This window comes from Arvicola amphibius, chromosome 2, assembly GCF_903992535.2.
Source record: "Arvicola amphibius chromosome 2, mArvAmp1.2, whole genome shotgun sequence".
Classification (NCBI taxonomy): domain Eukaryota; kingdom Metazoa; phylum Chordata; class Mammalia; order Rodentia; family Cricetidae; genus Arvicola; species Arvicola amphibius.
Genome location: NC_052048.2, coordinates 24,607,018 through 24,631,578, shown reverse-complemented (window position 1 = coordinate 24,631,578; position 24,561 = coordinate 24,607,018). Strand labels below are relative to the sequence as shown.

The 24,561-nt window shown below is 51.3% G+C and overlaps 2 protein-coding genes across 3 annotated transcripts; both read right to left on the bottom strand.

The window, feature by feature from the left end:
• Positions 1 to 1,130: 1,130 nt before the first annotated feature.
• Gnb3 (G protein subunit beta 3) lies at positions 1,131 to 7,157 on the bottom strand. 2 transcript variants are annotated; one of them, XM_038319108.1, is made up of 9 exons: positions 7,101 to 7,157; positions 6,797 to 6,835; positions 5,231 to 5,337; positions 5,088 to 5,151; positions 4,798 to 4,960; positions 4,633 to 4,699; positions 4,335 to 4,536; positions 2,000 to 2,216; positions 1,131 to 1,237 (listed from the first exon to the last, which is right to left on the bottom strand). In XM_038319108.1, the coding sequence occupies exons 1-9, from the start codon at positions 7,155 to 7,157 to the stop codon at positions 1,131 to 1,133; spliced, it is 1,023 nt and encodes a 340-aa protein (XP_038175036.1). The 2 variants fall into 2 exon arrangements, with proteins under 2 accessions (XP_038175036.1, XP_038175037.1); XM_038319109.1 differs by having other exon boundaries at positions 4,636 to 4,699.
• Positions 7,158 to 8,529: 1,372 nt separating this feature from the next.
• P3h3 (prolyl 3-hydroxylase 3) lies at positions 8,530 to 24,542 on the bottom strand. The gene is made up of 15 exons (XM_038319930.1): positions 24,051 to 24,542; positions 22,992 to 23,144; positions 22,140 to 22,338; positions 21,921 to 22,052; positions 21,376 to 21,512; positions 19,589 to 19,678; positions 18,376 to 18,428; positions 18,206 to 18,273; positions 17,909 to 18,033; positions 12,691 to 12,792; positions 12,241 to 12,391; positions 11,970 to 12,087; positions 11,803 to 11,878; positions 9,178 to 9,318; positions 8,530 to 9,034 (listed from the first exon to the last, which is right to left on the bottom strand). The coding sequence occupies exons 1-15, from the start codon at positions 24,540 to 24,542 to the stop codon at positions 8,867 to 8,869; spliced, it is 2,205 nt and encodes a 734-aa protein (XP_038175858.1). The 3' UTR covers positions 8,530 to 8,866.
• Between the last annotated feature and the right edge of the window lie 19 nt (positions 24,543 to 24,561).

Genomic DNA, 24,561 nt, shown 5'->3' with positions numbered 1-24,561 from the left:
TCTCTCACCCTGACTTTTATTCAGCTGCCACATAAGCACTCAGCGTTAGTTCCCTTAAAATAAAGTTTATGATTTTCTTTCCCTAAGGCTAGTCCTCATTGCCTATTCCCCATCCTTGTGGATAGGGAAGACCCTCACCCACCTATCTGCCTGAACATTAGTCTTGGCCTTGGTCATCATACTGAATTCTTCTGTTCAGAGTGACATATCTGTGAGTATGATCACTAGATCTTGGTGACTCCGTGTTTCTGATCTCTTCTCCTGTCTTGTCTGTGTGTGTGTGTTTTGCTGGAGGTTGACCCAGAGTTTTGCTCATGTTAGACAAATACTCTGTTAGTGGGCTTCACATTCAGCCCCAGGCCTGTCATCCTTGCATTTCTTGCCACCAGCTTGATGTCTCTCTAGGGCCAGTCTCTTTCCATTTTACCACCCTAAACTGTTGGAAGAGCAGTTTTCCTGACAAGCTTAAAGATTATGGTAATACCCCACTTGAAACTCTTTAGTGGCCTCCAAGGCCCTTTATCATCCAGCTCCTATGCAGGCATGCACACATGATTGTAGTCTGCAGCAAGCTGTCGTGTGCCTCCAACCACTCAGCCTCCCTAAGAAACCTCAGCTTCTGCCTTGATCCTTCTTCCTACCCACAGTCTACCTAGTACTTAGCCTTTATCCCAGCACCTGTAATATCTTGTTGCCCGTTAACAGGACCTAGGTCTTCTTGTAATATAAAGGGTGGAAGCTACGCTTTATTAGGTAATAATAAAGGGGGAAGGTAGAAAAGGAGAACGTGTGAAGGGCCAGGAGACTAGTGACACCCACAATCATGAGCTGGGCACCCTGACCAGTCCAGGTCTGGACAGAGGACCCTAGAGGCTGAGAGGGTCTGTTTCTGTTTATTAAGGGAGAAACTGAGGGCTCTGGATAGGGGAGGCCATGGCGGAAACGGGGCAGTTCTTTGCCCTTGTGTCCCTGATGCTTCCAAAGGCACACTCCCATAATCCCTACTGCTCTGAAAAGAAAGTTTACTGGGAATGGCTCCTGGGCTATAGAAGACTGATCCTAAAGAGATGAACACAGGAGGAAGCAGCTGGGAATCTTCATGGCCTCCCACCTCTCTTCTTCTAGCCTCCTTAGTTCCAGATTTTGAGGAAGCTGTCCCAGGAACCAGTGGCCACAGCCATACCGTCAGCTGTGACCCCCAGGCAGCTGACTCTGTTGTCGTGGCCAGAGAGTACGCCTGAGGAAGAGAGGAAAAGTCAGTCTACTTTCCCAGGTGTGTGAGGGCCCGTGATGTGCAGAAGCTCCAGCGGGGGAGGCTAGACTCTGCCCTGATGGAGACCAAGGAACTGAGGGAGGATTAGCCCCCAGGAGAGGGATTTCTCATCAGGCCAGTTCCTCTGTCCAGAGAGTCTCTGGTAGGGCAAGGATAAATTGGTTAGTAATGTCAGTGAGCTGTGAGGAAGGGCAGGGTTATTTTGATAGACCCAAGGACGGGGTTCTTTGTTTCTAGGTCTAAAAAAAAAGAAAAAGAAAAGGCAAGGCCCATAAAAGTGACATGTGTAGGTAAACTCGAAAAGTAATCAACTGAGTAGGATTTGGAGTCTGATTCAGCAGTGTGTGTTATTTTCCTTCAGCTCTTGGTCTCTCCTGACAGAAGCCAGGCTGTCTTTCCACTCTAGGCTGTGCCAATCCTAGAAAAGCCCCTAGGCTAGGCCCAGGACCTTTGGTTAACTCTTACTCACACCTCTCTGAGGCTGTCGCTTAAACCTCAGGCACACAAAGGTCTGGACATTTAAGATACACTGGTTTGGGAGCAGGCACGGCACAAGGCAGAAGGGCTGCTTACAGCACTTTCTGTTTGGGGAATCTGGTCTTAGTTTCCGAAGCAAATGGTGTTGGTTTCCAAGGCTCAGGTTAGGCAACAATTGGGAAACAGCAGGAAGAGGGTCCCCTTAAAGAAACTGGGAGGAAAGGCGGGAGGGCTGGGGCAGACCCTTACCTACACGCTCGCACTTCAGAGAGTCCCAGACATTGCAGTTGAAGTCATCGTAGCCTGCGAAGAGCAGGCGACCACTGAGCGAGAAGGCTACTGACGTGATGCCGCAGATGATGCTCTCATGGGAATAGGCGGTCAGTTCTTGGTCTGCCCTCAGGTCAAACAGACGGCAGGAAGCGTCGTCTGAGCCAGTGCAGATGGCCTCTCCATTGGGAAAGAACTGAGAATACAGATAAGCAGTGGTCAGCGCTCAGCCCTGGGGCAGCCTCGCCTTTCTGCCTGGTTCCTGGTTCCCATGGGGCATGGAAGCCACTTCACTTGGTCTCTCTGCCTGTCTCTTTCTTGGTAGGGTGAGGCGGCCAGCTGCAGCACAGTTGTTCTCTGCTGTGGCTGCAGCGGTGCAGGCAGGCAAGAGCACCAGGGTTTCCCAGGGTCACATGAATGAAAGACCAGGCTTCTGTGATTATCCTGCAGACTAGTCCAGGGTGTGCGGGAACAGCACGAGGTCCAGGCAAGTAACCTGAACATCATCCTGAAGGACAAGTGTACTTGCAGGGAAATTATAGAAAACTGGTGTGCCTTATCAAAATGTAATATCATAGACCCCAGAAAAGTAGGACAGTGGTTCCGGTCTAGAGACAGAAGACATGGCAAGGATGTGCGTGCTTCCGGATTGGATTCCGCGTAGAAAAACCTTGCAGTAAGGACATTTATGAGATAACGTTTGAGCATGAGCTGCAATATTCTGTAAATATTGAATTTCCTGGTTCTCACAAATTATATTGGGGCTGGAGAGATGGCTCAGGAGTTAAGATCAGTGGTTGCTTTTTTTTTTTTTTTTTTTTTTTTTTTTTTTTTTGGTTTTTCGAGACAGGGTTTCTCTGAAGCTTTTTTAGAGCCTGTCCTGGAACTAGCTCTTGTAGACCAGGCTGGCCTCGAACTCACAGAGATCCGCCTGTCTCTGCCTCCCGAGTGCTGGGATTAAAGGCGTGCGCCACCACTGCCCGGCTCAGTGGTTGCTTTTGCAAAAGACCCAGGTTCAGTTCCCAGCATCCATATGGTGGCTCACAACCATCTGCGACTCCAGTTCCAGAGGACCTGACACCTTACCTCTACAGGCATACATGCAGACAAAACACTCATACACATAAAACTTATACTGTAGCTGGGAATGGCCACCTATACTGGTAATCCTAGTACTTGGGAGGCTGAGGCAGGAGAATTGCCTCAAGTTTAAAGCTAGCCTTCCAGAGTGAGAAAGTGGGTTCCAGTAAAGCATGGTCAACTCTGAGATTGTCTCAAAAGATGAAAGGCAGGACCGGAGGTACAGCTCTAGGCTTAACCTGGGTTCATTCTCTTTCATGACAAATAAAATGTATAAACTGGTCAGTGGTGGCACGGGCCTTTAAGCCCAGCACTTGGGAGGCACAGGCAGGCAGATCTCTGCGAGTTCCAGGGCAGCCTGGTCTACAGAGTGAGTTTCAGGATAGCCAGAGCTACATAGAGAGACACTGTCTCAGAAACCAAAACAAAAAAAGTATGGAAGATAAAGTAATAGGGTTAATGACTGGGGGTGGCCAGATGGCTCCATGGGGAAAAGGACTTGATGACCTGAGGTTGATCCCCAGGAGAGAACGGACTCCTAAAATCTGTTTTCTGACTAGTCACACACTGAATAATTTTTTAAAAAAAAATAAAAATTGGTCATGGCTGACATCTCTTGAATGTGAAGCCAGCCTGGTCTACATAGCAAATTCCAGCCGGAGCTATATAGTGAGACCTTGTCTTAGGGGAGATTTTTTTTTTTTTAACTTATGATTTAGGGCTGGAAAGATGGCTTAACAGCTAAGAGCACGTGCTCTTGCAGAGGACCCAAGTTCAGCTGGGTCCCAGCACCCACCTGCATGACAGCTCATAACTGTGATTCCAACAGTTCCAGGGGATCCAACACCCACCTCTGCCCTCCAAGAAGTATTTGAGAGGCACAGAGCCATGATATGAGTCGTCTATTCTCAAAGGATCCAGGAATGAGGACCTAGGGTGTACTTGCTGGTAGGGCACTTGTTGACAGAGCAGGGAAAAAGTGCGCATGCGTGAGGCTGCGCGCTGGAATGTCTAGAGACAACGGTAAAGCCTAGGTGGCAAAGTGCTAACAGTGAATCGGGGTGAAGCAGACTTGGGATTTCTTGTCATTGCTTTTCAAACTATCCTACAAAGGTAAAATTATTTCTAGAAATAATAAGGAAAGGGCTTAGAGGTGGTGTGGAAGTGGGTCAGAGATGTATCCTGGGGTTTAAGGTAGCTAGTTCCTCAAGGGCACACACGAAGGGACACTCACACAGATAGCATTGATGTCGGATTCATGGCCAGTGAAAGTCTGGCGGCAGGTCCCTTCCCTCACATCCCAGAGCTTTGCGCTGGCATCACAAGCGCCCGAAATGAAGAGTTTGTAGTCTGGAGACACAGCCAGGCTCATGCAGTCCCCAGTGTGTCCCACAAACACCGTCTTCTGCTGCCCCGTCTCGATGTCCCACAAGGCACTGTCCGGAGAAAAGAAGCCCATCACACAGAAATGTCACAGTTGCCCAGCACAGAACGACCTTCCAGTCCTCAGCACCCGGACATTCAACCCTTACCACGTGGTGTCCCCAGAGCTGGTCACAATGTTGTTGTCATCCAGGAAACGGCAACAGGAGAGATAACCTGGAGGTGATTAGAAGGACAGGGCCCTGGCTCAGGGTCACAACTGGACAGGGGCCTGGATTTCCGTGATCCCTACACGGGAAAAGAGGTCTTCTCACCTGTGTGAGCAGAGAGTTCCCGGCTGACCTTAACATTGCCCTCACGGGATTTGAGGCTATAGATGGAACACATGTTGTCCAGACCCCCACACGCCACAAAGTTCCCTGATGGTGCATAGGCACAGGTCATGACCCAGGAGGAACGCAGTGGAATGGCATGCACCTGAAGAGAGGGTAGATTTGGGGCGGGTGGGACCTGAGCTTCAGGGAACGGCACAGAGGTTAGGCATGCAACCCTAGGAAGGATGGAGGGTCCTTCCTTGAAGGCGTTCAGTAGGAAGGGCTGGTACCTTGTTAGTGGTGTAAGTGTCCCACACGATCAGCTTCCCGTCCTGCGAGGCACTTACCAGCAGCCTGGAGAAAGGGCACCTGTGTCATCCCCACCTCTTCTCCCTGCTCCCCCCCACCGTTTTAGACACCTCTGGATCCTCACTTAGAGTCAGTGGCCCAGTGCATGGCATAGATCTTGGCCAGGTGTCCCCTTAATGTCCTCCGTGTCCGCATCTGGACTCGTCCCACCACCTCTAGACCAGACACAAGCTGCAGAGAAAGGGTAGTATTATTGGGTTTCACATGTCTGCCACAGCCCCTGCTCTGTTCTACCTCCTGCTGGGGACCAGAAACTGCTCCAGAGGTCCCCGGCCTAGAGCGACTCGGCCTCCTGTGGTAGACAGGTGCTGGGCTAGCTTCTGGCAAGTTGTTAAATGGTAGTGGTAAGTTGTTTAGCACAGTGTTTCCAGACTGAAGAGGACCTTCCCACCTAGATCAATCTCAAGTTGCTGGTACGAGGTCACTGAACATTAGCTTGAGACACATAGGTGATACCAGGCTGGCAGGTGCCTGTCTTCAAACACCAGTGGCACCCAGCCAGCACTCATGGGTTCTGAGGCATTGCCATCATCCGGACCTGCCCCTGCTGAACTCCAGTCCTCCACCCCGCAACCATAACCAGCCTCCCAGCTGCTGAGCCACCAAGGTCCACAGAGGTGGTCTGTCATAGTTTGTCAACTTCGGCAAATCACACCTTCCTTGAGCCTATTATCTTACAGAGTTGCCATGGGAATCGTACAGAATTATTATGTATTTAAGCATCTAACACAGTGCTTTTCTCATGATGTTTACTCTTACGAACATACTTAATACAATCGATTCTATGTTCTTTCTTCCCCCTCAGTACCCGGGGGTTGAACCTAGGGCCTCAGGTATGCTGGCTTAGAAGTCTACCGCTGACATACATCCCAGACCCTTTTTACTTCTTTCTTTTTTAATACACTATTTCTATTAACTATTCGATAATTTCATGCATGCATGCAATGCATTCTGATCATATTCACCCCTACTTCTAGTTTCTCCCAGATCCACCTTTCACGTCCTACCCCAACCCAACATATCTTCTTCTTAAAATTTTTTTCCTAGCTCAACTTTTTACTTTTTATTTTGAGACAGGCTGGCTTTAAAACCACTCTGCAGCCCAGGCAAGTCTTGAATTTTCAGTCCTGCCGCAGCCTTCTATGTGGCTGGATTCCAAGCCTGTGCCACCTAGCACGGCTTGATACTTATTGTCAGTTCTAAGAAACAGCATTATTTTCTGTGTCACCAAGAAAGAAACACTAGGCTAACAAGGTATTATGTATTGTCAAATGCATCTCAATTTCAGAGAAATCTGTGAAGAAGCAAACATCTTAGAATTGATGAAATGCAGTCTTAGACAACTGTCAATTTGAGCCTATGAGAAATCCTGCATGCTCCCTCCATCCTTACGGTTTAAGGATCAAGGGGACAAGACCAGTGTCTGTGTCTTCAGCATCCAATATAATGCCTGACCCAGAGCAGATCTTAATAGATGTTTGTTAAATTAATTCATGAGTGTCTTTCCTCACTCCAAGGACAGGATGTGCTAAAAGCTCAGGCAACAGTATGTCATTGATCATGAAGCACTTCCCTCTCTTCCCTCCCCTTTCCTCCCTCATGTCCTGCCTCAGAAGGGTGAAAGTCTCACCTCAGCTAGGGTGGTGTCCGCACAGGCTTTCCTGGCATCCTGCAGGGAAAGCGGGCATCAGGGAGGCTGTGGTAGGGTAGGGGGCATGCACATGCACCTCACACATGGGTGGGCACGGGGCTTTGCAGTTGGGCGGTAGTCTCAAATGTGAGCTTCAGATTTAAAGTCTCTGAATCCTTATAGATCAGAGGTCTCTAAAGTGTCACCCAGGAGTGACCCAGTTCCCCAGTCCCTCCCAGGCCACACTCCCACATGTCCTGAGCTCTGTTTGCCAGGGTCCCCAGGACGAGGGCTCTGGGGTTACAGCAATCTGCTTCTTGAGCTGCTCCGCTTCCTGCCTCAGCTGCTCCATCTCCCCCATGGTGCACAGATCGAGGGGCGGTCCTGGCTCCTGCCAGGAACATGGAATACGTGTTGCGGAGTCCCCATCGGACCATGTTTCTGTCCTTTACATCCTAGCCCATTCCTGAGAAGTGGTGGGGGGCTTCCCCTCCTCCTGGGTTAGGTCCTGTACATCAGTCCCAGACCTGCCTGAGCCCTCCCTGTGGGCCCCCAATCCCAGAGGGCAGAGCCTGCCAGCTCCCTCTTACTTGGGCTATGGCTGGACTTCTCCCAGGTTTCCGCTTCCCAGGCGCCTCCTGAGTCTCTCAGCTGCGATGCCTGCCTGTCACCTGCCCCCCTCTGCTGCCAGAGGAGCTGGCCTGGCCTGGCCCCGACTGGGAGGGGGAAACTGACAGGGAAGGGTAAGGCCAACGACAACCACGACAACCACGTCAGGCAAATGAAATCAGCTGGCAGGGGTGGGGGAGAGGCCAGGGAGGGAGGCGGATGGCTTCCAGAGACTTGGGCCAACCTGGAGGGGTGGGGAGGAGGTCTGTGAGCTAGAGAAGAGCACCCTCCATCCAGCCACAAGAAGGGGGGGAAAGGGGGTGCCTCCATGGTCAGTGTGCCGGCAGAGATAAGAGCATCAGGCCCATGGATCAGAGAAAAGCTGTGAGGATTACTGGTTTGGGGAGGAGAACAGAACAAGAGCAGCCATAGCTCTAGTGGCCCCAGGCCCTAGCCCTAACTTGTGGTCACGATCTTGGCAGTGCAGGCCTGTTCAGCAAGCAGGCCAGGAGCCAGGACAGAAAGGTGATAGATGACCCTGTTGTCAACACCCCAAACCATGTTCCCTCATGAGGACTGTGGGGGAAGAGGGTACAGGCAGAAGCTGAGATTAGAAGGGGCTGATCTGGATAATCCTTTTTTTCGACAAGCCCCAGCCAGCTGCCCCTGGGCCTGATCCTAGCTGGGGGAGCTGACAGGAGATTCAGGGGGACTCTGGGCCGATGTGCCCCTGCCTTCCGGGCAAAGAAAGCTCTATAAAGAGAAGGGAACCCTGTATCCTGCTCCTAGGATGGGGTCTGTCTCCACGCTTGCCCACATTACTCCTGGGGTCTTGCTGGACTGTGAAGGTCGAGCAGAGGAATAAGGCCACTCTCTCACCCTTACTCAGGGGGAGATAACAGGGCTTAACCTTGGAGCCCAAGGGGCAGCTGTGGTGGTGGAGATGGGGCACGTGGGTCTATTTGCATGAGGCAGCAGGTGGCTGAGATTTCCCTGACAAATCTCAGGCTCTCCTGGCTCTGCCTCTGGGAGGCCCAAAGAGACACCACCTGTCTCCTCCCAGGCCAGCCCTGACCACCCCCACCTCCAGCAACTAGAGAAGCTGGGAATGCCAGACCAGGCCCTGGCTGGGAAATGTTCATGTTCTTTATTGCACAGGTTGGGAGAGGATGGGATAGCTCCTCTGTGTCTTCCGTATTAGAAGCAGTTAGCCTTCAATCCTTGCCATGTCTTTCAGGGAGGCATAATGATCTTTGTTTGTCCTCAGATGGGGCCAGACCTGGCTTCCAGGCCTGGTGGGCTCTAGGCTAAGTCTCTGTAGTACATTTGTGAGTCCAGGGCTTGGTGGTCTTCATAGGTCCCCAGGATGGTTAACTGAAGAGACAGGGCCTGCTGCTCTGTCCCTGACGTCACACCGGGCCTTCTCATCGGTTGGCTCACAAGCTGAAGCTGGCTCAGCAGTCAGAGTTCCTCCCGGACCCTGAGTAGCTTCCCAGCTTTGTCTTGGACCCGCTGAAGCTTATGACTTGGGGGTTCTGGGGAAAGATCTCTGCTGAGAATTTCTTCCTCTTCCTCCCCTTCCTCCTCCTCTTCCTCCTCCTGAAGCAGCTCTTTGGCTTCTGTCCACTCCTGGGGGGATTAAAACTATGGTTCAGTCCTTTGCGGCCACCTTCCCTGGGTCATCTCAGCCACCCAATGGCTTCACTGTGAGCCCCACTCCTGCACAGACTCCCGTAGTGACCTTCCACCAACCTGCCCTTACACCTCCTTACCTGTTCCCTGTGCTCAGGCGCCCATGTGTGCCACAGGGCTAGGGCACAGCGCCGTCCCCGCGTCACAGCCCACACACCATGGGGATTCTCACCACCAGAGCTGAAGGCCACGAGGCGCCCACATCGAGGGCGAACCTGAGCCTGAGGAGTGGGGGGACACACAGCCTCAGACTTCGTGTCTGTTACTCCTCACACCCTCATTCAGAGACTGGCTTTGACTCAGGAAGGAAAAATGCAAGACTGGGGCTGCAGGAGACGGAAGCCAAAGGGGGCAGGTGCCTCCTGGGGGTTCTCTGTCCTGGATCCCGACCTCTCCTGCCTAACCCCATGAGCCTGGAGTGAAGCAATCCGAGGGTCCCAGAGCAGCCCTAGATGGGATGGAAGGTGACGAGGATCTTAGATGCATTTCTACCTGGAAAATCCTAGACTGTACATGAGTACAGAGAAGGCGATTGTTCCTCTGTGTTTATGCCTCTAGGTTGAAGAGTAGGGCAGAATGCCTCTGGGTAGCACAGGTGTATCTGTATCTGATCGTAAGGATCGGATTACAGCTGTATATACTACCATGCCTACTCCTCTTCTTCCCACTTCTAGGCCCAGGTATAGAAGGCTCCACGGTCAAGGACTAGGAGAATGGCAACACCTAGCATTCATTAATTGTTTATTTTTTTTAAAGATTTATTTATCTATTACGTATACAGTGTTCTGCTTGCATGTATACTTGCAGGCCAGAAGAGGGCACCAGATCTCATTACAGATGGTTGTGAGCCACCATGTGGTTGCTGGGAATTGAATGCAGGACCTCTGGAAGAGCAGGCAGTGCTCTTAACCTCTGAGCCATCTCTCCAGCCCTCATTAATTGTTTATTAATACAAGGCACTGGCTCATTCTTTTAAGCATATTGTATAAATTACTTTTTATAGGATCAAAGGAATGGTTTAGGGTGTAAAGGTGCTTGCCACCAAGCCCAACAACCTGAGCACTTGTCAACACACATGGTGAACACGTGTGAACATACATAGTGGAAGGAGAGACCCAACTCCTACAAGTTGTCCTCTGTTCTCTACATATGAGCTGTATGTGGTATGCACCCTCACCCACCCCTTGCACATTCACACACAGATGCACACATAAAATATGGTGCTGGAGAGATGATTCAGTGGGTGAAGAGCTTGCTGTGCAAGTATAAGGATGTGAGTTCAGGTCCCCAGTGCCCACACAAAAGCCAGATGAAATACTGGAGTTGAATCACAACACCCCATGCCCAGATGTGAGGGAGAGGCAGGAGGTGAGGGTGACACCTGGAGTTGCATTCTGATCTCCACATGTGCACCGTGGCAGGTGTGTGCAAAGCCAGGCAAGGTGGCACATGCCTTTATCCCAGCACTTGAGAGGCGGAAACAGGCAGATCTCTGTGGCTCAAAGCCAGCCTGGTCTACATGTGAGTTCCAGGCCAGCCAGAGCTACACAATGAGTCCTTATCTCCAAAAACAAAAGTCAACCACTTGGGGTGGTGCATGTCTATAATCTCAGCACCCAGAAGGCCATGGCAGGAGGATTACTTTAAGTTCAGGAGCAGCCAGGGCTAGCTGCAGAGTCAATTCAAGGTTAATCTGGGCTATGTAGCAAACCCCTGTTTATAATAATGATAATAACAGGAATAATGTCGATAAGGATGGGTACTATTACTATCACCCTTAGTTAGGAAAGTGAGTTTCAAAAGTGTTAAGAACCCCAACGTGAAGTCTAGGCTGATGGGCCTGTTTGTGCCTGAGCTAGCCTGTGCTACTAGCTAGCTCCATTGCTTCCTGGCCATGGGGGAGGAAGGGCTAAGTCCTCAGATGGTTTTATTTTTGAATATATTTTATAATTGTACTTTATGTGCATGCTCGTCTCCATGTGCACATCTGTACCACGTGTTCCTGGTGCCTACAGAGGCCAGAGAGGGTGTCAGATGCCCAAGACTGGAGTTAGAGGGTGAGCTACCATGTGGATGCTGGGAACCACACCAGGTCCTCTGGAAGAGCAGCCCAGTGCTCTTAACCCCCAGCCCTCTCTCCAGCCATTCCTTGTTCTGGTTTTGTTCTAAGTTTTTATTTTGTTTATTGGGAGGGGTGAATGGTGCAGTGTATTGTGGAGGTCAGAGGGCAATGTGCGAAGCTGGCTCTCCTTCACCATGTCAGTTCTAGAGAGCAAACTCAGGCTTGGGGGTGAGCACCTTCACCCACTGCGCCACCTCTCTGGCCCCTGGTTTGTTTGTTTGTTTTTTACAAGGTATCTTGATAAATTGTCCAGGCTGGCCTTGATGTCCTGGATTTAATCACTCCTCCAACCTCAGCTTCCTCAACAGCTGGGACTGCAAGCGCGTACCCCGTGTCTGGCTGTGCTCAGACACCCTGAGGAGGCAAGGCCAACCGCCAAGGCGGGGTGGGGGACTATTTAGAGATCTGCAAGGCTCAATAAACCTCTGTGGAAAGCCTTGAATGTGGTCCAGTGGCCAGCAAGACCAGAGAGGCCAGAAGGGGCAGGGTTAAGGTGGCCCCATCCATTTCCCTGCATTTGCCTCTGAGAGCTCCTGTTTTGAATCCTGACCCCACAGCTGGGCCCTCTGCCCCAGCCCCCTACCGTGACAGTGAGGGCGTTGGGCTGTGTGAAAAACAGGTCGCCTCCCTTGAAGTCGTCATTGAGGTAGAGGAGCCCACTGGAAAGCCGAGAAGACAGGAGGCAGTGAGAACCCCGCCCAGACCCAGGCCTTGTGTGCCTACCTACAGGTCCCCAGAGAGGCTACCCACCTATAGTCTCGATAGGTGTAGGCTGGGGGCTCCCGCCAGCATTCACCAGTGTCAGGGTCCAGGACACAGTTGTCTGCGTGAACCGGGTGACTCAGGTCCATGCGCTGCTCTTGCTCACCTGGGATGTAACCGATCTAGTGAGTAAATCAGGGTCCCCACCATGGGCCTCCTGGTGGTGACAAACGGAGAAGCTCCCTGTCCCCAGTAGGCCAGGAGGGGGCGCTCTGCAGTGGCGATGGCACCCATACAGATGGGGTTCCCTGATGGTTACCTTCTATGGCCGTTCGGCACACCAGGTGGGTGAAGGAAAGATGCAGTGGCCGCTCCGGGGAGAAGTAAGCCTGAGTCAAGGCCCGCACTCGCTCGCTCACCTCCAGAAGCAACTTAGCACCCGGCCTGCCCACAGTCCCAGCCCGGGCCAGCTGCAGGCAGGGAAAGGTGGGAAAAGTAGGTCTAGTATTAGCACCTGTGTCTCTGACACTACCGTCCTACGTGTGTCTACCGTCCGTCCGGTAGCCCAAATGTCTCCTTCCAGCAAATCCATGACAGCACCAGGGCCCCAGGTCACTGAATACACCCTTTCTCAACGATGGACCAAGCATGCAGTGATCTAGGTCCCCAGAGAATTCCTCCACAGAAGCCCAGGCCTGGAATCCAGCCTCTTGACACAGCCCCTCTTCCCAGAGTGCCTCCTCTTACCTGAGTGCCTCCTCTTTCTTACCTGAGCAGCCTTGAGCACTGTGAGCCCCTCAAAGCGTTCGTGAGGACTATGAGGAGAGCGGCGGCCACGATAGCCAGACCTGGCTCCAGCCTCAGCTGCATCCTAAATGGGAAGGTTTCTGGTCAGGCATTCCTGGCACCCCTCACTGCCACAGGGTTCCAGGGCTCCCAGGCTCTCCTTCATGCCTTCTCAGTCCCCAGAGCTGACTAGGAACTTCCAGAATTCCCTTGTGACTTTTTCCTGAGCTATGGCCCTTTCCCAGAAAATGGCTCTTGGCCTGGTTTTCTGGACTGTCATTCTCAAAAAAGCCCTGGAATGCTACTTCCCAAGGGGTATGTGGACATTACCCTGGAAAGCACCCCGCGGTGGGGAAGAAGGGACCTTGAGATCGTAAGAGTGGCTGAAGGAGAGACAGAGCTGGGGTCCAAGGAAGGAAGTACTGGGTCACCCTTTCCTAGGGAGGTGGGAGTCCTTCTGCAAGCAGGACCCTAACAGGAAGTCTGACAGGCCAGTAATTTATTTATTTTAGAGAACCTCTGGGCTCCCCGATTCTACTGCCTCTGATGCTGGATCCCTATTACCCAACTGCCTCCCATGACTCATCTCTCCTGGGCTCTTCCCTGGTCTGGATGTCTGTCTATGAGATTTTTTCTTTTTGAGACAGGGTATCATTCTGTAGCCAAGATTGGCCAGGAAATCAATATGTGGCCTAGTTTGGCCTCGTTTGCAGCAGTTTTCCTGCCTCAACTTCCCAAGTGCTGGGGTCAGAGAAGAGAATGAACCACCATGCCCTGAAGACATTCACTCTCTAGCCGACTTGTTGAGTCTCTGTGTAGGTCCCACTCCATAGCTATCCCTACATACAAACCTCACCCCTGAGAGTCCACCTAGTCACCAAGTGGTCTAGCTCCTACCTCTACCTCCTCCTCTTCTTTTGCAGTGCTGGGATTAAACTAGGGGCTAACCAAGGCTAAGCAGTCTCCACCATGGAGCTGGCTATACACCGAACTGTTTACATGCGTTGACTGTTAGCCTTTTGAGATGGTGTCTCGTGTAGCTCAGGCTGGCCTTAAACTTGCTATGTAGCCGAGGATGATTTTGAAGTCCTGATCCTCCTGCCTCAGTCTCCTGAGTGCTGGTTACAGACTGAGCCACCACACCGGGCTTATGCGGTGCTAGAGATCAAGTCCAGGGCTTTGTGCATGTTGGGGAAACCCTCCACCAAATAAGCTACCTCCTCAGCCCCTCAGGTTTGTGTTTTAAGATAACAAATCAATAGAAAAACCCATTCAGATGGTGATAAGTGGTATGAAGAAAATTAAAGTGGGGTTACGATTTTACACGCGTTCGTTCACAGCTGCTTACAGAGGTGACATCTGGACGGAAACCAAATGTTGCAGAGACGCCACTTGAATATATGAAATGGAAACCAATGTGAAGGTCCCGTGGCCAGACCGCGTCAAGAAATGGAAAGACACCCCCAAAACAAAACAAAACAAACAAAGCCAGGCGGTGGTGGCGCGCCTTCAACCCCAGCACTCGGGAGGCAGAGGCAGGTGGATCTCTGTGAGTTCGAGCTCAGCTTGGTCTACAGAGCGAGTTCCAGGACAGGCTCCAAAGCTACACAGAGAAACCCTGTCTCGAAAAACCAAAACAAAATTAGAAAAGAAACAGAATGCCATCTTGAGGTTACCCCTGGTATTGTCTTCTAATTATCTCCTGCAGACTAAGTCCTTAGCTTTTCTAACTTTTATTCCTTAGTGTCCCTTGTCTCTCTCATATGTTCACCCAGGCTCTCCTCATTCCCTTGAACACAACCAGAACCTAAGGCCACAGTCTCTTCTAGAGACTGCCACTAGAGGGGGCTCCTGAGTCTACAGGATGCCGAATTGGGTTGTCTACACTCTGAAGGAAACCGCTGAAATCCATCAGCAGCTGTCCGCCATCTACCAATAAAGCTGAGGCTCCCGGGGAGGGAACAGAAGGCCCTCTCGCCCACAGGCCATCACTCAAACGCTCTCCCTCTTACCCATAACCCCTCTTGATAAAAAGCAGCAGGATACAGCTGCTCAGCTTCCTGAGAGCTTTCTTTACTCTCCTAAAGGCTTCACAGTGTTCTAATTTATTTACCAGGAAACCACCAAGATAGGAACATGATAAATCCAAGTTTACACACGGGGAACTAACTCAGACATTTAAACAAACAAACAGGTTAACTGTTTATTTAAATTGGCATACACCTTTAACCCATGTTTTCCTGCAGTTTCTAGAAAGTACTTTGTTATTCCATCTTTTCTTAAAGTTTTTATTATAATTTTTTAAATGTGTATTGGTGTTTTGCCTGCATGTATGTCTGGGTTTCAGATCACCTGGAACTGGAGTTACAGATGGTTGTGAACTGTCATGTGGTAGGAATCGAACCCTGGTCCTCTGGAAGAGCCGTCAGTGCTCCCGACCTTCTGATAGAGCTGTCTCTCTAGCCCCTCCTCCTTCCTCTTTGTCTTCTCCTTCTCTGCGCTCTCTCTCTCTCTCTCTCTCTCTCTCTCTCTCTCTCTCTCTCTCTCCTCTCCTTTGTGATGGGTGGGTCTCTTTATGTTGCCCAGGCTGGCTTCAAACTCCCGATCCCAAGCAATCCTCCCTCCTATGCCTTCCCAGTAGCTAGGAGGACAACACATGGGTAAGGCTGGCATAAGGAGCCGAGGGCGTGGCAAAGTGCCTGCGTAGTGTGCAATAGCCTGGGCTTGAGAACTCTGCCCCCCCGCCCCAGCACTGCAAACCACAGCAAGACTGGAGTATCAGCTCCCTGAAAAGCCACTTAGGACCATTGTCGGTGCTTCTGTTTAGATAGTACACACTTCTTTACAGAACTTACCACCTGCTCCAATTACGTCCCCATGTTGGTTTCCCTCCTCATTACATAACTCTAAAGGGCAGCTTTGCTCATCTGCCCCCCCCCCCTGCCCTGGGATCTAGCCACTTCTAGTTCACAGCAGGTGCTCCATGAATAGGGAAGGAATGAATCCGGGCCAGGAGTGAAGCATCAGGAGATGACAGCCTCAGCATGTGAGCATGGGTCATTCAGCACAAGCTAGGAGAGGATGAAATGCCTGGGAAAGAAAGCCTGGGCGCCATCCTGAATTCTCAGGTAACCAAGGAACCTTCCATGTGTACACACCCATGTCTATGTGCTTCCATTTTGTCTTTTCTTCCTATTCTTTGTAAAGCATATCCACCCTGGCCAGACGTGGTGACATATACCTGCAAGGCTTGTCATTCCAAGGTTTAGCTGGGGTATTGATAGAAGGATCTTGATTTTAAGGTCAGCCTAGGCAACAAAGCAAGTCCCAGTCTCAAATAAGAGCACCCATGCTATCTATATCAGCTAAATTAAGAGAACAAGGAAGTAGAGGAATATGGTGCCTGCACTGCTGCTGAGGGCGCTCCGGGCTGTGCACCCTGGACCATTCTGGGAACTCCGGAAGCTGCTGCAGTCCTCTGTGGGCATTAGCAGTCCAGGGTCCGTCCATATTCACAGAACTAGCAAATGATGCCCGTGGAAAGCCCCAGTCCTTTTAGATAGGATCTTTTGGATGGCAGCTCCCAAAACAGATACGGGATTGAAGCTAACAGGGGTAGGAAAAGAGGCCCTACAACCTTATTAAGTTAAGAACAATTTAGATATTTGTCTCGATTATGGTCACCGGAAGCAGAAACATGTTTTCTGTGGCTATTACTCTGAGAAAGTGCTCCAGGAAACTACACAGAAGGAATGGGTTTGGTAGCTCACACCTTTAATCCTAGCACCCAAGAAGCAGAAGCAAGTGGACTCTGAATTCAAGGCCAGCCTGGCCTACAGCATGAGACCCTGTCTCAAAATGAAAACAGGAAGAATGCTGTGGAACAATCTTTGTACACTGTAAATATGTATTATTCTCATTGGTTAATAAAGAAGCTGATTTGGCCAATAGCCAGCAGAATAGAGCCAAGTGGGAAATCTAAGCAGAGAGACAGAAAGAAGGCAGAGTCAGGGAGATGCCAGTAGCCATGAAAGCAAGATGTGAGGTAACAAGTCACAAACCTCATGGTAAAATATAGAACAATAGAAATAGATTAAGATGTAAGACCTAGTTATTAACAAGCCTGAGTTAATAGGCCAAAGAGTTTGCAATTAGTATTAAGCCTCTGAGTATTTATTCAGGAACTGGCAGGCAGGAAAGAAACCTCCAGCTACAGGCTTCCACATACAGCTCAGCTGCACACCTGTATGTACATGTGTGCACCTGCAGACCAGAACACACAAGATAAAAACAGTAGATTATAGCTGGGCAGCAGAGGCAGTCACATCTCTGAGTCTGAGGCCAGTCTCTATAGAGAGAGAGTTCCAGGGCAGCCCAGGCTATAAAGAGAAACTTTGTCTCAAAAAATCAAAACCAAAAATATAGTTGATTATAATGATCATACTGGAATCTGCCTGCCTCTGTCTCCCAAGTTGCTGGGATTAAAGGTGTGTGCTACCACTGCCCCGCCAAAATGAACCATTTAAAAAATCCTACCATAGACACTGTACATAGGAGAAACACCATCAGAACAGGATCAGGGCAAGAGGATGGTTGAATGACACCAGAAGAGGCCACCCCGTCTCACCCAGCACGGACACTAAAAATGTTAAAAGGACATTCCACAGTAGGATGATCTCTAAAATCAGGAGGCTTTGTTTTCATGTGTATGTCTGTATTCACATTATCAGCATAGTTTAAACTAGACTTTATTAGCTATTGACTTTAAGTGAGATAATATGAAGAGTGTATCATGAATAAACTCATCATGTTTATACAAAAATCATAACAAATAAAAAGAGAAAAAAAGAACTTTTCCACAGTTGAGATAAAACACAGACATTAGGAGAAACTTGATGGGGCTGGAGAGATGACTCAGTGGTTAAGAGCACTGCCTGGCCTTCTAGAGAACCTGGGTTCAATTCCCAGCAACCACATGGCAGCTCACAACTGTCTGTATCTCTGGCTCCAGGGGATCTGGCACTCTCACCAAGACATACATGTAGGCAAAACACCAGTGCACATAACAACAAATAAATCTGAGAGGGAGGGGAGGAGAGGAGAGGCAGACAGAACACTGGATGGACACAGGCCAAGAACAAGGAGCAGGTGGCTGAACCTGAGGGTCCCTTGCCAGGTGGCTGAACCACACACCATCATACCTTGGCCAGCTGCAGTAGAACCCCACACTCAGCTGGGGTTAGCAGTCCATCCAACACGGCTCGCTCCGACCCATTCAGCTGCTGGGCATCCTGGGTGAGGGTCACACCCTCCAGGAGAAGGACATCTACAGGGGAAAAGGGGGGCAGAGCTCACCAGTAGTGTTCATTTGAAGGGAAGTAGCTGGCAGATTCCAGGCCCTCACTTCTGCCTCCTGATGTTCACCACCCTGCCTTTCTACCTCTTTACCCCCGCTCCCGGATCTTGCCCCCTAACCCCTCACATACTAAGGAACTCACCCTTCCAGTAAGGCAAGGACTTGGACTGTGGCGGCTCCTGGTCCCAAGGCCTCTTCTCTCGATCCTCTCTCAGGGGTGAGAGACACACTCAGTCGTCACGTCACAGCGCAGACCCATCCTGTCACCTCCCAGCCTGGGCCAACTGGCCCCCGCCACAAGCCCCCACCTACCTGAGCTTCTCTCTCAGAGCTTCGGGGATGAGGGCTTCTGGGGTCCAAGAATCCTGTGAGCGTCAAGAACAGGGCCATCACCCTCGTGCCTAGCTCCTGGGATTCTTGACTTTAGAATCTGAAGGTCCATATTTAGGTCCTCCAGCTTCCAGAGAGGAAGGCAAAGTGAGAAAGGCCTGGACCCATGCCAGGGCCACCTCACAGGACAGTGTCAAGTGCCTTGAGTTCTAGACCAGGCTGTAACAAACAACGACTTCTATCACGCCTACTGTTTGCCAAGTGCTAAAAGCTTTATTCTTGCAGTGAGATTTTGTGGCTTAGAGCTCATAATAGTTCATAAATTCTGATGGAACAGGTAGTTCTGACGTGCTGAGACACAGGAAGGTCGAAGAGTAGAGTGGACTTCACAGCCTCGTAAGGGGCAGAGTAGGATTTAGGCCAGCTCTGCAGCCCTCACTTTTACTCAGCAGCTCTCTGTGAGGCAGATTTGACTCCCCAGGGGACATTAGACAAAGTCTGGAGACGATTGGGCTATCAATATACTGTTGACACCTACTAGGAAAACGTCAGGACAACAGCTAAAGACCCATCAAATTCGAGGACAGCCCCATTCGCTCTTCCAACAAAGAATTTTGGGTCCAAAATAGTTTCCTTCCTTCCTCCCTTCCTTCCCTCTTTTCTTTTGGCAATGCTGAAGCTAGAACCCTGGGCATTTATGTGTGCTGGGCAAGCACACATCACTAAGTCATCCAGGTCCTCAAAGAGTCAATAAAAACTACTGCACTATGTTGAGTACTGGCTCCATAATGTTGGCACTGGACTTGGGCTCGTGACTAAAGGAGGATTCAGGAGTGACTAAATGGATTCAGGAGCAATGATGCTTTCTGTACTTTTTTTTTAATCAGATGGCATATCTTCAACAACAGGACTGTGGAACATGTGTGATCTTTACAGTTTACAGGTAAAGAAACTGAGTTAAGGGCAAACAGACAACCAGAGGGTATTTGTGGCAGAGAGCCTGCTTCTTAGCCATGCATGATCCCATGACCTTTTTAATTGTACGCACACCGTTCAGGTTCCTGGGAACCTGAGATGCCAGAGTTCTGTAAGTCTGCAGGGCTGTGGGCAAGTGGGACACTGTTGCTGACTGCAGTGGCGTGTGAAGTCCAGCATCACTGTGCCTCTCCCTGGGGAGAGGAGCACAACTCCTTACCGGGTCCTTGAAGCTGGTGCCCAGGTGTTCCATGGCATAATAGAGTTGTCTCTTCTCCCCAAGAGACCGAAGGATGAAGCGATGGATGTCCTGAGCAGGATAGACAGGGGAATGGAGCCATAAGGAGAAGAGAAGGGAAAGCTGAGAACAGGCCAGCCCAGGTCCTAGGGGACATTTGCAAGCTCTTGAGATCCACCACCAAGTCTGACAGATGCTTCACCTTTCAGAGTATCTGGGCTCAGAGTAACAGAGGACCTGAGAGACTCTGTGTGTGTATAAGAGAGGACCTGAGAGACTCTGTGTGTGTATGTGTGTGTAAGAGAGGACCTGAGAGACTGTGTGTGTGTGTGTGTGTGTAAGAGAGGACCTGAGAGACTCTGTGTACATGTGTGTGCGTGTATGAGTAAGAGAGGACCTGAGAGACTCTGTGTGTGTGTATGTGTGTGTGTGTGAGAGAGGACCTGAGAGACCCTGTGTGTGTGTGCATGTGTAAGAGAGGACCTGAGAGACTCTCTCTGTGTGTGTGTATAAGAGAGGACCTGAAAGACTCTGTGTGTGTACATGTGTAAGAGAAGGCCTGAGGGACTTTGTGTGTGTGTGTGCATGTGTGTGCGTGTGTAAGAGAGGACTCGAGAGACTCTGTGTGTGTGTGTGTGTGTAAGAGAGGACCTGAGAGACTCTGTGTATGTGTGTGTGTGTGTGTGTATGAGTAAGAGAGGACCTGAGAGACTCTGTGTATGTGTGTGTGTGTGTGTATGAGTAAGAGAGGACCTGAGAGACTCTGTACGTGTGTGTGTGTGTGTATGAGTAAGAGAGGACCTGAGAGACTCTGTGTACGTGTGTGTGTGTGTGTATGAGTAAGAGAGGACCTGAGAGACTCTGTGTACGTGTGTGTGTGTGTGTGTATGAGTAAGAGAGGACCTGAGAGACTCTGTGTGTGTGCACATGTGCACGCGAGTGTGTGTGTGTGTATATTCACGCCCACAGACAGGCAGACATGAGTCTAAGAGAAAAGAATAGTGCTGGGATAGACTCCCAAGTGAACGGGTAGGGGGCAGGGAGCTGAGGCAGAAGTCAGAACCTAGACTTGGGTGTCCTTTTGGTGGCTAAAGAGCTTGGGTAAGAAGCCAGAAAGAGCTGAGTGTGGTTTGTACACTTTGAATCCCAGCACTCAGGAGGCAGAGCAGGCAGCTCACTGTGAGCTCCAGGATAGCCTGGTCTATTAGAGTTCCAGACCAGCCAGAGCTACACATTGAGACCCTATCTCAAAAAAAAAAAATAAGTAAATTTGGATCGGAGAGATGGTTCAGTAGTTAAGAGCACTTGTTGATCTTGCAGAGGACCCAGGTTCAGTCCTCAGCACCCACGAGGTGGCTCACAACCATCCTAACTCCGTTCCAGGGATCTTTGTTCCATCCCATCCCACGCCCTCTTTTTCATTGTTCGTGTTTGTTTGTTTTGAGATAAGGTCTCACTATATAGCCCTGGCTGTCCTAGAACTCATTCTGTAGACCAGGCTGGCTTTAAACTCACAGAGATCTGCCTACCTCTAACTTCTGAGTTGCTGGGATTAAAGACGTGTGCCACCACGCCCAGATTCATGCTCTCTTCTGATCTGTGAGAGCACATTATATAGAGCACACACATGCAATAAAATAAAATAAACAAGTACCTATAAACAAATAAAAAATCAAATAAAATAAATAAGGAAGCAAGAACAAAGTACACTCCTGGGTGTTTGGCTTGCTCCAAGCCCTACCTGTCAGTGAGCGTGGGTGGGGGATTACCTCTCGTGGTCCCAGGCCAGGTCTTGGCTCTCCCAGCTGAGTTTGGTATTGGTTCAGAGCCTTTTTGGCAGCCTCATCCTCTGGGTAGAAGAGCAGGACACTCAGGATACTTTCCATGGCCTTAGACACGTTCCCCACTGGAGATGGAGGGTGGTAGGAAGGGGACAGCAGCAAACACGATAGAAAAAGGAAAACCGACGGTCACCAGAAAGGCTGCCAACTCCAAGAAGCCCCAGCCCGACTGGGAGATGAACCCATTTCCAAAAGCACTCTCAAACATACTTTCAATGGCAGAGCCCAAAGAAGAGGAAGAGGGAAGGAAATAAAGGAAGACGGGAAGGAAAGAGGGCTGAAGGAGCCCAGTGACCCATCTCCTGAGCTCCACACATGGTGCCAGAGGACTCCATGCTGAAGCGTGGTTCCTCATGGCCCCCGACAGTGAAACTCTCAATGCAGAGTGGGGTGGGAAGAAGGAGGGACAGATGGGCTCAGAATGGCAGCAGAGATACATCTTCACTCCCAGGGTTCATCCTTCCCAAGCTGACCCTGAGCATAGGCCTCATGCAGTCTTCTCAGCTGGTTGGGAATGAAGTCAGGGACAGGGAAGTCGCGACCAGGACGGGTGGCTATATCTGCCACACAGTGCTGCCGGCACTGCAGGACCCGGATCCAGTGTCCTGCAGAGAAGACAAATGAGCCATAGGGCGTGCATATTCCTCCCCTGGCATCTGTGCTCTCCCGCAGCACACAGTCCAGCCCCTCACCTGCAATGGCTTCATACAGCCCCCCCTGGATCCCTTCTTCCACCTCCTCTTCAGACACCTGCTGTTCCTCGGGTCCCTCACAGCCGGCACGACAGCTCTCCATATGGGTCAGGCTCCCCTGGAGGGCCTCCTCCAGCTTGGGCAGTGCCAGTGCCACCTCCTGCTGCCCCAGTAGCTCCAGGCCAGTGTCATAGGCTGCCTGTGGGGAAAGGGGGCAAGATGGGTAGTGGTGGGGTATCAATGAGATTGGGAGGTCGAAGGGCATGGTGGCATATTCTTTTAATCCTGGCACACAGGAGGCAGAGACAATTGGATCTCATGGACTTTGAGGCCAGCCTGGTGGACATAGTGGGTTCCAGGACAGCCAGGGCTACACAGTCAGACCCTGTTTCAAAAAGAAAGATAAGCTGAGCAGTGGTAACGCACGCCTTTAATCCCAGCATTTGGAAGGCAGAGGCAAGTGAATCTCTGTGAGTTCGAGGTCAGCCAGGGCTACACAGATAAACCCAGAGAGAGAGAGAGAGAGAGAGAGAGAGAGAGAGAGAGAGAGAGAGAGAGAGAGAGAGAGGGAGGGGGGGGGGGGGGGAGAGAGAGGGGGAGAGAGAGAGAGAGAGAGAGAGAGAGAGAGAGAGAGAGAATGGCTAGCGAAGAGATGGCTCAGCGGTTAATCCCTGTCCTGCTGCTTGGACCCAGAGGAAGAACAGTGTGACCTCAGAATCAGAACGTTGGAACAGCACACACTTTAGTGGCCACAGAGGAAGCTAGTGAAAGACTCTTCACCCAGGGCCACTGAGAAACAGTCCCAGATCTCCTGATGCCATAGCTGCAGATGGTCAGCACTGAGAGGCTCACCCAGTAGAGGGGTGTCACCAGGTCCTGGAAGCTCAGGGGGCGGATCCCAGACATTCTTCTGTACTTAGCCATGTCTTCCCGCATCTGCAAGTGTGTTGGGTTTGCCACAAAAAAGGTGTGTGCTGCAGAAGCCGCCAGGTCCAACTTCTTCAACTGAGGAGCCAAAGGGATGAGACATCAGAGCCCCGAGGTGTGTGTGGGGGGGAGGGAGTTCAGACCAATGTCCCCTCACCAGCCTTTGTCCCAAGTAGTAACTACCGAATCCCTTGGAAGCCAGAAGGTGGTATTCCCAGAACTCTGGTACAGGAAGAAAGGCAGTCTGAAAGCTTTGGCTTGGGTGGGCCATGGGCAGAGGCCCTCAGAGCCTCGGTTTGGGAGACAATGAAGTGAATGGCCGCCGAAATAGATGGGGCTGTGCAGAAGACCAGAATCTGCAGGCCTCTAGGACCCTGAGCTGAGGTGTGTTGTAACTAGAGCCCCTCCCGCCTCCAGCCACGTAGGCATTCACTACCGGCCTGGTAGCTGTTCGCTGTCTCCTGCCACAGAGCCAGATTGCAGCCCCAACCATGCTTCCTTCTCCAAACCTAACCTCTCTCATTCAGCCTTTCTGAAGGTTCGTCCTGTCTGTCCCCAGAGAAGGTTCACAGTCAGACTCCCACTCCTGAACATCACACACACACACACACACACACACACACACAAACACACTTCCTATCCTGCTGTGCCTGGTTTGGGCCCTCACCATCTGCTTTTCATACTTAGGAAGAGGCTGCGTTCACTCACTGAGATCCGCTAAAATAAAACTGCGGAGCCCTCCCTCCGTGTTCGACCTACTCCCACTCCTCTTCATTCCAACTTGACCTCTCTTTTGGCCCTACTTCTGCGACCATCACAAGTCCTGGCCACCGTTTTGATGGTACCCACTCAAATGTAGAAGCCCGTTATACGCCCCCCACGACTCCACCCCTGAGTCCGGGCGCTGAGCATCCTGCCCTCTCCTGGTCAGCTCCAAGTAAGACATCCCCTTGGCTTGGGGTAGCACCCTAGGGGCTCCCGCACCTGGTAGTAGGCCCTCTGCAGGTAGTTGTAAGGCTCCCGTCGGCGGAAGGCATCCCGCAGCACGCTCCCCATGCGGAGTCGCGCAGTGCCCCCGGGGCCCAGCCTGCGCGCGGCGCATTGGGTCAGGCACTCGGCGCGACGGAGCGTGGCTCGCAAGAACAGCGGCTCCCAGGCCCGGGGCCCCGAGGCAGACTGCGGGGCGCCAAGGAGCTGGCCGGGGAGCTCGGCGTCAGGCTCGGCCGCACAGCTCTCCCCGCAGTCCCGCCGCGCGCGGCCCAGTACCTCCCGGCTCCGCAGCGCCTCTCTCAGCAGCGCCACCGCGGATGCCCAAGCCCCGGCGGAGTAGGCTCGCAGCCCGTCCGCGAAGAGCAAGTCGGGGGCCTGGGGAGGCGCCCCCGGCGACAATGAGGCCAGGCCCGGGGGCTCGGAAGGCTCGGGGGACCCTGGGGGAGGCAGCAGCAGCAACAGCAGCAACCGCAGGAGCCGGAGCATGGTGCCCAGAGCCGCGGGG

Bases quoted from the DNA above. Each gene is read 5' to 3' on its own strand.
- Gnb3 (XM_038319108.1), bottom strand. From the start codon at position 7,157: ATGGGGGAGATGGAGCAGCTGAGGCAGGAAGCGGAGCAGCTCAAGAAG. The intron at 5,338-6,796 runs GTGAGACTTTCA...CTTTCTCTGCAG, and splicing joins CGGACACCACCCTAGCTGAG to CTTGTGTCTGGTCTAGAGGT. The intron at 4,700-4,797 runs GTGAGAAGACCT...AATCACCTCCAG, and splicing joins GGAACTCTCTGCTCACACAG to GTTATCTCTCCTGTTGCCGT.
- P3h3 (XM_038319930.1), bottom strand. From the start codon at position 24,542: ATGCTCCGGCTCCTGCGGTTGCTGCTGTTGCTGCTGCTGCCTCCCCCA. The intron at 19,679-21,375 runs GTAATCCCCCAC...TATCCTGCTCAG, and splicing joins CTGGCCTGGGACCACGAGAG to GACATCCATCGCTTCATCCT. The intron at 9,319-11,802 runs GTAGGGGGCTGG...CCCACTCCTCAG, and splicing joins CCAACGCCCTCACTGTCACG to GCTCAGGTTCGCCCTCGATG.